This window comes from Perognathus longimembris, chromosome 13 (assembly GCF_023159225.1).
Source record: "Perognathus longimembris pacificus isolate PPM17 chromosome 13, ASM2315922v1, whole genome shotgun sequence".
In the NCBI taxonomy this organism is placed as follows: domain Eukaryota; kingdom Metazoa; phylum Chordata; class Mammalia; order Rodentia; family Heteromyidae; genus Perognathus; species Perognathus longimembris.
In genome coordinates this window covers 38,170,590-38,184,526 of record NC_063173.1, presented here as the reverse complement: position 1 = coordinate 38,184,526, position 13,937 = coordinate 38,170,590, and the positions used below count along the sequence as shown (strand labels likewise).

Genomic DNA, 13,937 nt, shown 5'->3' with positions numbered 1-13,937 from the left:
TCATATTCCCAGCCCTAATTCCATGGTTTTTCAGTAGCTCTCTGCTTAAGCACAAATTACTTAGAATAATTTCTAAGATACACTATTAGAAGCTAAAGGGGACTGGCACCGAATCCTGTTCCACAGAACACTATTAGACTCTATTCTTTTTGTTTTTTCTACCAGAACACTCCTTACTCATCCCCTAATCCTTATACATACATACATAAAACCTACTGGAGTGAGCAAAGGGCTATCTAGTCTGTTGGATATGTACTCAACTTTTCTTTAGTTGTCTCAGACCAGGGATTCTGAAGCTCCTTTGGCAAATACATAGTTGTTTCTTGCTCTTTTTTTCACTTTAGAAATAGTCAAGGCTGTGAAAGTAGTTAAACCATTATGGTTAAACCACAGCTTTACACATGTTACAGGCTTTTTTTTTTTTTTTCATTCTCAAATCAACAAGTACAGATGATGCCATCCTCCCACAGAGTAAGGAAGAGAATATGTAAAAAAGGAACAACTGGGTTTATCACTGATCTTTGTAGAGAAAAACAAAGATTCCAAAGATCTTTCCATTTGCTAAGCTTTCTTGCCAGATCCTACTAATATGCACTTAATGAAACCACTTTCCATAATTTTTTTCCCCCAATACTCGTAATTCATCTAAATGGAATCTCTAGGTTCTTTCACAGAAACCCCAGAGCTGGGATCTACTTTGTCCATATTTTGGCCTTTAGGGGAAACCTAACAAGTTGACATTTCTCTTCCAATCGTACAAACGGTGTGCAGATTTGGTCCCTTTTCAGGTTTTGCAGATAAATTACTCCATGGAGGACCAAGATATGGCCGCTGTCTAAATGAGGTCTTACTAGTATCTGGAATGTCTTCACTAACTCATGTAAACCCAAACAGCTGTCCGTCATCATTCTTACTTGTGCTTGCAGAACGTGGGTTCTCTTCTTCGTCCCAATGTTCATGGTGAATGATAGGAGGCTGTGGTCCCATGGTCTGGTTTTCTTCTTGAGCACTGGTGCTGTTCCTGTCTATATCTGTTGTGATTATGTTAAATACACTGTAATGTTTTAATCAACCAACCTTAAATGATTCTTTTCTTCTATAAAAGTATATGCTATCTAACAGCTGTTTGTCCAAACATTACCTCTGAACATCAACTCTCAATAGGCCTGTGTGGTTTCACTAACCTTTCCCAAAAGCAAATGGCTAGGCATGTAATTTCTTCCTGATTACTTGTCTCCTTTAGAAACAGCACCACAAACCATTCAAATGTATTTATTTTTTATTACAAAGCACCATTAAAATCCCTTGTGCCTAGACAGTATGATTAATAAATGACTTTTACATGGAATTAAATATCTTCAGGAAAGCTGACTGAGAATTTGTGATGAGACACTAAACTTCCCACTGTTTCCTCAGAAGTATCATAGGCTTTGAGAGGGAAAGACTTTCAATGAAATATGTACTCGCCATTACCAGTCATCCTTGTGGCTGTCTGAAGTAGTACTTCTGCATTTGAATGGCTTGGCTTCCATTGGGTGGGATCCTGGCTCTGTTTTGTGTGGATAGACCCCCATGGAGTGGCTGAAACTGTGATAACGATTATTGAAGCAATTAGGAAAATGCTATTGCTTGAGCCTCCAACCACACGTTCCACACATTTCTTTTTTCCAAAGTCTACATCAGTCACTTATACGAGGTGTATAGATGGTCACATGGAAACGGAAGGAAGGGAGAGAGTGCCTCCAGCGTGAGTCTTGATAGTTTTAAGCGTCTCAGTGTCCTTTGTATTCTGTCACAGAATATTTGAGTTCAGAACATGAGATCTTCTGGAGAAGGCCACGAAAGAGACCATGACAGCAGGAAGAACAGCTTTGAAAAACACCAGCCCTCCACCAATGCTAGCAGAAGGCATTCACAGCTTTGCCCATCCATGCAGACTAGAGGGTCCCTGCATTCGAACGCAAGGCATTGTCAGTATCACTAGCCAACTGAGCTAGCTGTAGATCTTCAGACCAAACAGTTTGATAACTGAAAGTTACATCACAATGATCATCATTTTGTTACTAATTTTTGTCAGGAAAGTTCTGAGCAGCCAGAGCTTTCCTGTAGATAAAGCCTGAGAAAGAATCTCGACCTAGAAGAGCCACAGACTGAGCTTTATATTTCTGGATATATATCAAACACAAACAATATTCTTAACAAGCAAATATCAAATATATCAGGAGCAAGCCATTCATAGCCAATGAAAGAAAAACAAGATGCATACACAACAGAAAAAGGTCAGCAGTAACCAACACCATCAGACTAGTGAGCCAAATAAGTAAACAAATAAACAGCAAAAATAATAATAAAGTATATATCCACCAGTGTTTTGATATTGACTCCTAAAATATAAGAACCAGAACAAGAGACAGAGGATCAAGACTAGAGCCAATATCTTTTATTGAAAAGGTTCTTTGCAAATCTATCCTTGTTCAATCTTTATTTTGATCACCACATAGTAAAACACCACTGTAGCATGGTTTTAGAATTCAAATTTATAGTCATTAACCACCTTCTTAATAAGTGTGAATAGCAGTAGTTAACCCACCTCACCAAAAGAAATAGGTCATCTTGTTAAATTATAGGCATTGACACTAAACAGAAAAAGGGACTGAAACTGGAAAATATATCACAGAGATGAAAATACAACATAGAAAGCTTTTCCTCTGGAGCCTGACCATACAACTCATTTGCAGGTTGGTAGTTTAGGGTTGGCACTTAAGAGAGTTTAATTTCTCAGGTGTGAAGAATACGCATTTACTGATAGGTCAAACTACAGTGCTAGATCAGATTACATCCTGAATCCAGGAGACAGTGCAGCAGTACAGTTCTAGTGGTTTGGTGGATTATTTAATTTCCTTTCTGAAGTTACTAAAATAAAAGAGTGTAAACAGTTTTAAAGGTGTCCAAGAATAGCTTAACATTTTGGATATAAACATCAAGTTCACCTTGAATATTGGTTGTACATACTCAAATGTCTTTTATGTCTAAGGTATTTGATATCTATTGAGTATCATTTTTCTCTGGGTGTTGTTCATCTGAACATGAAATTCTTAGGCTTCAACGTGACATATAGAAACGTCTCAAGTGACTTATAGAAACACCTCAAGTGCCTTTATTCAAAGGGAAAGTCAAGCTGTGATTCTATCAGATTGGAAATTCTCATCATTGTACAGCAAAATCTTGGGTCATTACAAATATACTTATGTGTGTTTATGTTTAGTACTGGCTTTCTTGCTTATGAGTGGTACTCTACCACTTGAGCCATGCTTCCTTGCTGACTGATTAGAGATGTTGCCTCACATACTTTTCTGCCCCAGATGGCTTTAAATGTCACTCCTCCAGGTCCCAGCCTCTTGAGAAGCTAGGATTGCAAGCTTGAGCTACAAATGTCTAGCTACTATGGATATGTTCAACGAACTATTGGCTAGAGGAATATTAGACCAGTTTATATATTTTTTTATTTTTAAGGGATATTTTCCAGCCCAATTTCCACCCATCTATTCTGAAAAAGTTGTATAATTGCCACAAGTTTGTGTTCTATTATATAGTTGTTTCACTCTGCTTTTTTTTTTTTGCCATTCCTGGGGCGTTAACTCAAGGCCTGGATGCTGTCTTTGAGCCTCATTGTTCTCAAGGCTAGTACTCTATCACTTGAGCCACAACACCACTTTTAGATTTTTCTGATTAATTTATTGGAGATAAATATTGGAGATAAATCACTGACTTTCTTTCCTGGGACAGCTTCACATCACGATCCTCACATCTCAACCTACTGAGTAGCTAGGATTATAGGCATGAGCCACAGGCGCCCAACTTACTCTGCTTTTAATACTAAGCTCTGTGTCAAAGCTGAGCTGACATTGTCAATGTCTTCTTAAATTGGTTGCTGCAGGTTTGTTAAAACTCTGGGTTTGGACTTCAACCAGCTTTTGATGAACTAAAGCAATTCTTGCATTCTGGCTCCAATGATTTAAGCTATTCCAGCGCCTTTTTAAAAAAGCCTTCAATGCAGGATAGCCTGCACCTTCTCACTAGTACCCTCCAATTCATATTCTTCAAGTCTCTTCCTCCAACAGCCTATATGAGCTTTGTGAAGGCAAAGTTCTGGCCTTTTCCATGTGGCACAGCAGGTACACAGAGAATATTAATTGTAGTTGTTTAATATCCCATTCTCTGACAATACTTGATAATTCAAAGAAGCTTTCTAGCCAGAGATGCCATTGATAAGCAAAACAGGAAGAACATACATCATGTAAAATTTTTAGACATGTTCTCCCCATTTCTCTTCCAAATATGTTTTGACTTTTATTCAAATATTTTTTAAAAATTTCTTCCTTTACCATTTCATCCAGGTATAAACTAAGAGAGAGAGAGAGAGACTTAAGGCCACTTGTTTTTCTCAATAGTTATATCCCATGAGAGCTTTTTTTAGGTGCCACTTAGATTGGATAATTTCTAAGTGTATAAATGGTTTGACTGTAATTGATAGTTCTTACTGGTGCTGGTGATAAAATCTTCATCATCATCAATGCCTGATCCAGAAAAACTGATGTGTTTGTCTCTTTCATCTTCATTTTCTTCATTTGGCTCCCAGCCTGTGGACGTGGTATTTGACTCCATACCTGTTGTGGTGACTTGCATTAGTAGTTGAGCTAGATGCCAAGCAACCCATTTGATAAAAAAGAATGTCAGGTACAAGAGGTAGTGGATTTCCCGGGAGTTTAAGAAGAAAGTGAGAAATTCATTTGTATACCTTAAGATCTTGGGTCTTTGTCTCTGAAGCTAATATATAAATCTCAAAACAATTGGCTATGGTCTTTACCACTGAACATGCTCTATAAGGATGTGGAAAAAATATATATGGACATAGCGCTACCAAAAAAAATAAAAGCAACACAAAACAAAAATAGCCAATTGAAATTCCCCCATGCTTTCAAATGCATTTTTAGTAGCTCATTAATTATATTCTATTAAAGCTAGAATGTCAAAAAGAGAATAGGAATGTTTCATACATCTGTATTTTCTTCGTCAAAACCATTCAGAGAAACCTTGAGAGCTAACCTAAATTAGATCTGATATCAGCATTTATACTAATTTGCTAATTTGTTTAAAATCTTTAGCATCAGATTACTGTAGCTCTAAGTGCAAATGAAAGCAATATTGCTATTCCAAACAAAACTTTTGCATGAGCAAAAAAAAGTAGACAATTAACATTAATCATTCCAGGCATTACTAGACAATCAAAACAGCTGATAAAGTAGAGTACAGTTTATATTTTTAAGACTTTTTGTTCCTTTTTTGGGTACAATCATAAAACCAGAAGATGGAAATTTTCCATTTCTTCTCAGTGGTTACTGCAGAAAATGTGTCTTCACTGAAAAGGGATTTCCAACCTTTGAGTGTATTTCAAGGTACCTCATGGAATGACCATTTATTTTCCATACTATTAATGTTCACCCAGGAATGATTTCACTGATGGAAATTTTATTTCTTTTGATTTTGTTGCTATAGCTATGCTATTTTATTTTCTTACTAAATTTGAAGGCTTTTTTATGGTTTTGGTAGTTTTAAAATATGTAGGAATACTTTTTCAGAGTTGAATGTTTAGTGTCTTTATCGAGAAAGACCTACCCCTGTTTCTCAGTTTTCAAATTAATGATCTGGGGCATACTAACATCCCATGGAGTAGAAATAGAAAACTTTATGTTAGTGCCATGTAATGAAACATATAGCTCTTACATCATAATTATTCCAAACATCTCTGAGGCCAGAATGGACTTTCAACTTTATCCTATAGGTTAATAAGAATTTAATTAAATGCTGGCAAGAAACATATAAGATAACCATAACTCATTACCAGGTATTTTTGTTGTTGCAGGAAGATGATTCTTGGACTCTGATGGTTGAAACAACCATGAAAGCCAGTGCTGGGCTTCTTGCCTCTTAGTTTCTCTTTCAGGAGTTGCACTCCTAGTGCTCACCAAGGCTGTTGTAACCATGATTGAATTGATGGTTGAAAGGTTAATGATCAGTTCCTAAGAAATAGCACTGTAACTGTGTTAATTCCTTCTCTACTGAAAGGAATCATCTATATTCAACATAGATGGTAGAAAGAGAGAGAGAAAGCAAAGACATTCCATTTCTTCCAGAAGCTCAAGCTTGAGTTTATAGGATATCAGAGAAGGAAGGACCTTAAATATCATCTGGAACATTCTTTATCTTAAAGACAGAAAGGATATGCCAGACAGGCTTCTGACTTGTATAATGTCCAAAGACTAGAGAGCAAGAGAAAGGTATCAAAGAAATTATGAGCATTGTGTTTTTTTCATTTTACATCTATCATGTAAAATAGTGATGGCATTTTTGTGTGTTTTCCTAGAAGGACAAATTAAGATGTATGGCAAGAATTTCAGATACTCATTTAAAGAGTAATAATCTGAACAATGAACTTCTAGGAGAGTAAATGATTTAAAAGGGCTGACTATTCTCTTCATTTCAGATCCTTTCCAGATCTGAGCATTTATGATTCTAAAGCCCAGCTTCTTAGAGGCCCAGCCCTTTGATTATCTACCCAATCCATTTTAGCCAATCAATATCATCCTCTGAGATTTCAGCGTATGATATTTCTGCTGGAAGTCACAGACACTTAATCCCAGGAAGTCCAAACTGTGAGAAGAATGCCACAGGAAGTAGAAGATTGAAGAAGACACCTTCCCATTTTTCTCCATTTAGATTCCAAATCCTCTAGCAACCTTACTCATAATCATTTTTCATATCAACAATAAACCAGGAAAGACAGAGATGAAATGACCCCAATGATTCCACCAATAAGACCAGAAGCAAGAGTTCTGATTTGAGAACTTGCAAAGGCAACCTTTTCTGTCACTATAATATTCACCAGAAAAATATTATACTAGACCAGCAAGGGAGGGTAAGTTCAAGCAGAGAAAGTAAGTGGGTAACATTTCTGTTTTGAGTTACCAAGAAGTCCCAGGAATGATTCAAGAGTAGTCCCAAAGACCTTTCCTTTCACATTGTTTGTCTTATGAAGATAAACATTGCAAATGTGTTAAAAATTAACATTTTTATTCTATAATCTACTGTCCTTTACTCAAGCCCTAAGTTCTAGCCCCAGAACCTGCCAAAAAAAAAAAGACTAGAGGAAACATAATTCATATAGATAACCTCCAACAGGAAAATAAGGCATATAGGAGCATCTAGTTGTGTCCCCAGTTCCATAGGCCTCTGTGATAACCAAAATGGTACCAGACCCTACTAAGGATGCTGAAGAGCATCTATGGGAAATGTTAACATGGTAATAGGCATCTTCCTTAACACTGAAAGACCTGGGATTTGGGACAAATGATAGGCAAAAGATATATTGTTTACCTGTGGTTGCTGAAGTTGTGATATCTTGAGTCTTAGGTTGTGAATTATCAAACCAAAACCACATCCAGTTACTTTGTTTCTGAGCTGCTGCATGGCTGTTTGAGTGCACAGTGGAGGTAACTGAATCAATTACGAAAATATCATTTAGTGAGAGTCCCTCTATGAAACCTTCCTCTCCATCAGGTCTATGCATAATGTCTATGTATAATATCTGCATTGGTTATAGGATGAAGATTAGAACAGAAAGATGTCGGCCTAGTTTCCAGTCTCCTCACATCAAAGGTATCAATTCAATATAGCTCAGTTTTCAAATTGAATTCCTTAAAACCATGACCAGAGAAAAATCAAACACAAATTAATTCTGTGATGGAAAAGAGATACAGAGCTTTCTTGACTGGGATCTTAAACCATGAACTGAAGTTCTTCTACACAGCCTAGAATAAAGTTGTTTTCATTCATCTATCTTGGAGGATCATTGGGGATATGATTTTATGTCTAGTATTCTACCCAATTTACTTGGAAAAGCTGGAATTTTAAAACTCCACCCATACCCATCAAACTCAAGCAAACATTAAATATGACTAAGCACTTTGCAAAGGGTGTGTGCTCAAAGTGTCAAAATTAGATACATCTTTCTGAAGTATTCATCTATCTTTCTGTCACTTTTGATTCTAGTTCAGTATAAATTTCCAGAAAAGAAACAACATTGTCAAGGTTAAAATAAACGAACTCTACTCAAATTAGAGAAAAGGAATTACATAATGATATTTTGACATTTAAAACTCTCTCATTTGACTTTCAGGTTGGACTTGAGTCTAGAATGTTTCATTACAGAAACAGAATGGCAAAAAAAAAGAACCACATAAATATCTAAACCAGCTGAGATTGAAGCATAAACAAAAACATTTTAAGCTCCTTTAAGTTATTTATGGTCTCTCTCCTCAAGAGCTATCCTACACATACACACTATTAATGTTTTATACATTATTTCAGATGGCTCTTGAGTATCTAATAAAGCCTATTGAAAGTCCACAAGAGCCAGGTAAAAACCTTTAACATTACACATACCAAAAGCCAAATGGTCTATGTTATAAGGAACTCGTTAGATCAGAACAGAGAGAAGAGAAAGAGAGAAACCAATTCTACCTGAAGTCACATTAAACTTGAGCATCCCCTGGAAAGACCATAGTCACCCTATTTTTACCTCAGAAATTTTATTAAAGATGCATAGTTCTTGCCACTCTCTCCCTACAGGAAACTAGGGAAAAAATAATGCAACAAGAAAGAAACATCCCAGAGCAAAATAGAAAAAGACATTTTTTGCTTTTTTTTTTTTTCCTAAAAGGAGTTGTACAACAGAAAAAAAGTACAAAAAAGCTGCAGCTTAGCCAGCAGGGTTTCCGATTTGCCCCACCCCAGTAGGCCATGCCAAGAGAAAAAAAAATATTCATTTGACACCCAGAAGACAAGGAAATAGAGAGTTCCAAGGCAGGAGTCTGCTTCCTGAATTAGTTTAGATTTCTTGATTCCAGAGATTTCCAGATCACCAATAGGAAGGAGCTGAGGACAACCCTCCTGCAGGGTTCTTCCAAAAATAACATTTGTAATAAACAGCCAGAGGGAAGTCCAAACCTACACAGATGGCTGCTCACACTAGCCTTCCCTGTTGCCACCCACTAAGGCTCTTGAAGAAAGGAATGAGCCAGAAGAGCCAAAGTTGGGCTGGGTTCATGCACTCAGCCAGCCCTCCTCTTGACCTCTGCCCTACACATGCATTAGGGAGGTCATGAAATCACTCCCTTGACTGTGGCCCAACTCTTAGTCCAACAGTGATAAGACCTTGGGAATCTCCTCACTAAACATAGAAAACACAAGATCTTACTCAGGAAATTATCAATGTTAATTTTTTCTAGTATGTCATATGCTATGCTCAAGTCCCCCTCTGGCTTTCCTTTTGCTTGGGTTTATTTTTATATTCTTTACATGAAGGAATTTACTTAGAGCTACCTTATTGAGTTTTATTGCACTTCATTAACTTCCCTCCCCCTATTTAGCTCTGGACTCATCCTGCTGGGTAAATTAGTGTCTTAACTACTAAAAGGAACTTAGTTAAGTGCTCTGTGAAAAGGAAAGTATAATTCATTCAACTATGGATTAATCCATAAGTGCAAATTTCACTCATCCTTACTTCTCTTCAAAACTATCTTTCAAAAGTGCTTACTCTTTACCAGGCACTGATGGCTTACACTTGTAATTCTAGCTACTTTGGAATCTGTGATCCGAGGATTGTGGTTTGAAGTCAGCATAGGCAGCAAAGTCTTTGACACTTATCTCCAATCTACTAGCTGGAAGTGGCACTGTGGCTTAACTGGTAGAGTGCTAGCCTTGAGCAAAAGCAGCTCGGGGACAGCATCCATGCCCTGAGTTCAAGCTCCGGGACCAGAACACCACCCTCCTCTTCCCCCCCCCCACCCCCAAATTGCTTACTATTGGAATCCTAAGCATCAAAATAGATCTGGCACATAATAGGGCTTTAAAATATATTTGCTGACTGACTGACTTAGACAGGGATGTACAGTTCTTATAATGAAATGTGCTAATTGCCTTTCCAAAAATACTGTACTGTGTATAGACTATGAGATGAGGGGCCCAGTGGGAGGATATTAACTTCATCCAGTCCTCCTAAGCTGTATTTTGTTAAGATTTTCATCTGTGGTGGGAAGTAGGGTTCTAGGTCAGACCTGTTCTGCTTCCTGCTGAGACCAGTAATTATTGTGTTCGCCAACATCTGACAAAATTACTCATCCTAATGATAAGCACTAAGTAGTCAGGAACCAGCAGCGCTGCCCATTTGCTGCCCAATAGCCTCCCAAGAGAAATCTTGCCCACAAGACTTTTACAAAGGAGGCAATGCAATCTCCAGAGAGGGCCAGTAACTTGGGAAAGCACAAGCAGTTTAACCAGGTGTGATTTTATTCAAAGCAAGTGTCAGGACATCAGAGCTCCTGGACCAAACTGCTAGCAGCAATTTGAAACACTGTTGAGCAAATAACCTTCAAGGAAATGAGCGGCACTATGGAGATTTCCCTGGCTTCTGGGTGAGGGGGGCGGAAAGTATCCCCTAGTGAGTATTCACACACCACTAGATGTTAGTCTAGAAGCCAGAGCTCTTCCCCTCTGAAGCTGAAGCCAGGAGAAGAAGAAAAACCCACACCACCCCAGGAATTCCACTCAAGATTTTGTTGCCTTTTTAGGGGATGAATAATGCTCTACAGAAGGAGCACAGTCCATCTGGAAACCTGTTTTAAAACAAATCCTAGGGGAAATGCAGTCAGGCAAGAGAAGGAAGTACAAGAGGATGAAAACTCAACACTGTTCCAATAGATTCCAGGGACACAAACCCAAAGCCAAGTAACGAAGTGTTTACATTTCACCAGTGTCCAAAGAAACCATTAGTCCCATACACCAAGTGAGTGTTAATGACCTTCCCCAACAGACTGAAGTATAGACCACTGGGCTGATTTAATTTGATCAGAAGAATCCTCCAGATATGTTTTCATGGACCCAAACCAAATAAACTAGTTAAGCTTGGTTGCTGAACATGACTAAATAACATAAACTACCAATAACCAGAGTATAAATCAGACTAAACCATAATAATAAAAAAAAACGCTTGGTGGGAGGAGCCTGTGGAATGCAAGATATACTCTATAATCCCAATATTATGAAAACAATCTTACCAATGACGGATAAGAACCGGAAAAAGACAAGCAAAAAATAAATTTAAAATTATTAAATTTAAAATTATTCCTATATCAACTTATAATCATCACCATATCTTTAGGAACTAGAGAATAAAGTACCTAATATGGTACTTCTAACCCTAAGGCAAGAAAAAGACATGTAGGTGGAAAAAAACTTATGGTACACAGAAATAGTCAATGTACAGAGAGCAGAGAGAGCATGAATAAGTGTTATCTTCCCAAACATAACGTCACCTATGGCTAGATATCTATAGAAAGGAGAACACCAACATTGGAGAATACATCACTTAGGAAGGACACAGATATTTTGCAAAGAATTGATATTAGAAAACACAAGAAGTTGTTCTTACTGGTAGCTGGGGTGCTCTTGTAGATGGAGGTGGTGTCTTGGTCTGGGCTTGAGTCTGTAACAGGAAGGTTGGTGGAGAAGATGTAGCTTTCCGAAGTCCCTTTCTCACTGGGGGATCCACTACTTAGTTCTTCATCATTAGAGTTGGTAGGGTTGATGTCTTCTGGGTTCGTCCTGTACTCCCCCTTCTTGCTATATCGAGTCCCATCACGGTTGACAATAGCTTGGGGAGGGAGAAAGTGTTTTCAGAACCTCACAGCTGACAGTTTTTCAGTGTAGGAAAATCTGATTGTTATGTGAAATAGAGCGTTGAAGGTAAAGAACATCTGCCTATCTAGAGGTGAGATAGAGTGGTCAGTGTATGATTCTTATTCCCAGAAATGAGGAGAATCCTTGACCTTGATTCCAAGCTTCATGGAGCTCTTGACAAAGTAAACTTGTGAGCCTAAGTTTTCTCAGAGGTGAAGATATCCTTTCTGCATAGGGTTGTTGTGAGCCTTATGTGACACATTGTAACTAAAATGTTCAGCAGAGTGTTCAAAATAAGTACATGCTCAGTAAATGATTCTCCACTGGCTCTTCTCAAGGATGTATAAGCTTTGAAATATCAGACTAATAGCCCTGACAAAGTTATACTGGCAAATCTATGAAGAAGTAAATTTTGTTTCTTAGGAATAAATTCTGTCCATTTACTCAAACACTCACTCCTGACTAGCAGTCTGTCTAAATATTGACAGAACACTTGCTATCCTCTGTGAAAATCAACATTGGGATTTAATGTGCATTTAGCCAAACTTATTTTCTACTCAATTGTATTGGTAAAACTAACAAAGATTCCTTTTCTTCAACTGCCTAGCTTGTTCAAGTGGATCTATGAATAAAACAGAAATTTAATCACCCTAATAATGTCTACACATGAATACAGAAATGGATTCATCCTTATTGATGAAGATTGAACATTGATTCGAATGAAATACTATTGGCTTACTCTATTTTATGTTATTGTAACAAAATGTCTGATACCAAGCAATTTATAAAGAGTAGATTATTTGTGTAAATAGGTTGGCCTATTTGAAAGTCCTGATTGATATTTTCTGTTTTCTTAACTATTAATTTAGAAGGCAGAGGATATTTAAGATGATTTAAGATGGGCATGGTATAAATAATGCTGAAATACCTATCAGGAATTCCATACCTTTCACAACTATCTTTCAGTAATTCAGTTATATCCAACAGAAGTTTACCAATTGGAGCCAGAATGCCTCCCATTTCTAGCATTTAATCTACCACTCTAACATAAGAATGTGGCTCAGGCTCATAGCCTTAAGCAAAATTAAGCTTAAAAATATTATTTACTTTTTCTTGAATTTCAGTTGATCTTTAAGACTGCCATCTATCTATGATGTCTTCATCTGAGGTTCCTTTTAAAAAAATAAATGTATTTTAAATAGAAGAGAATGGGCAAATTATTTGTAAATTATGGAGTGAACTCCACTATAGTAGAGCACATGGATATGCCCAAGAATGTGAAAGTGCTTTCCAAATGACTGAAGTTTGACTAATTGTGCTTTAGTGTGAGCCAGAGCAGGTGTGGAGCCCATTGAATAAAAGGGGAAGGGACCCTGAGTCACAGCCAACCTTCCCTAGCCCCAGGGAAATGACTAACTTATTCAGATTTAAAGCAGGGAGAACACACCAGAAGCACTCTCCAACAATGGAAGAAAGTCAACCAAGATAGAAGAGTTACTTACTTATGGTAACGGGTCCATCAAAGGAACTGGGCAGGTCTGTGACTGAGGCACAATCTTCTTTGTCAGGTGGAGCTGTGGAGAAGGAAAAACAGAACAAAAAAAAAAAAAATAGTATGAACAGAATTTATTCCCATTTGAGTCTTTCTTCTTTTTTCCCATTTCTCTTCCTTCCTTCCTTCCTTCTTTCCTTCCTTCCTTCCTTCCTTCTTTCCTTCCTTCCTTCCTTCCTTCCTTTCTTTTCTTCCTTCTTTCTTTCTTTCTCTTTTTGGCAGTACTAGGAACTCAAGACTTAATGCTTAATGAGCAAGTACTTTATCATTGAAGCTATACCCCCAGTCCCTCTTGCTTTTTTCAGTTTGTTTTTCAGATAAAGGGCTCATACTTTTTCTTGGGCTAGCCTTGGACAGATAGCCTCCTACCTCTGCCTTCCAAGTAGCTGGGACCACAGGCACATACCATCTTATTTGGATTTGTTTTGAGATAGGGTTTTACTAATTTCCCCCCTGCCCTCAGAAAGGCCCCTTTTTATCTCCACCTCCTAAATAGCTGAGCTTACAGCCAAGCATCACCACTCCTATCCTAAAGGGACATAAGAGGGGACTGAATTTAAGGCAGTCTACCACTTGAACCACAGCCCTA

The 13,937-nt window shown here is 37.7% G+C and overlaps 1 protein-coding gene across 5 annotated transcripts in view; it reads right to left on the bottom strand.

Annotated features, from left to right (window-relative positions):
• Nucleotides 1–13,937, bottom strand: part of Cd44 (CD44 molecule (Indian blood group)) — an 86,410-nt gene that overhangs the window by 25,603 nt on the left and 46,870 nt on the right. For 3 of the 5 annotated variants that reach the window (XM_048359798.1, XM_048359799.1, XM_048359800.1), the window contains exons 4-5: nucleotides 13,299–13,370; nucleotides 11,549–11,770 (exon numbers count right to left, since the gene is read on the bottom strand). In XM_048359798.1, the coding sequence (XP_048215755.1) occupies nucleotides 11,549–11,770; nucleotides 13,299–13,370 (294 nt within the window). Of the gene's footprint in view, nucleotides 1–914; nucleotides 1,032–1,473; nucleotides 1,588–4,541; nucleotides 4,668–5,902; nucleotides 6,032–7,434; nucleotides 7,555–11,548; nucleotides 11,771–13,298; nucleotides 13,371–13,937 lie in introns of all 5 variants that reach the window. The other 2 variants (XM_048359801.1, XM_048359802.1) reach the window with 2 other exon arrangements.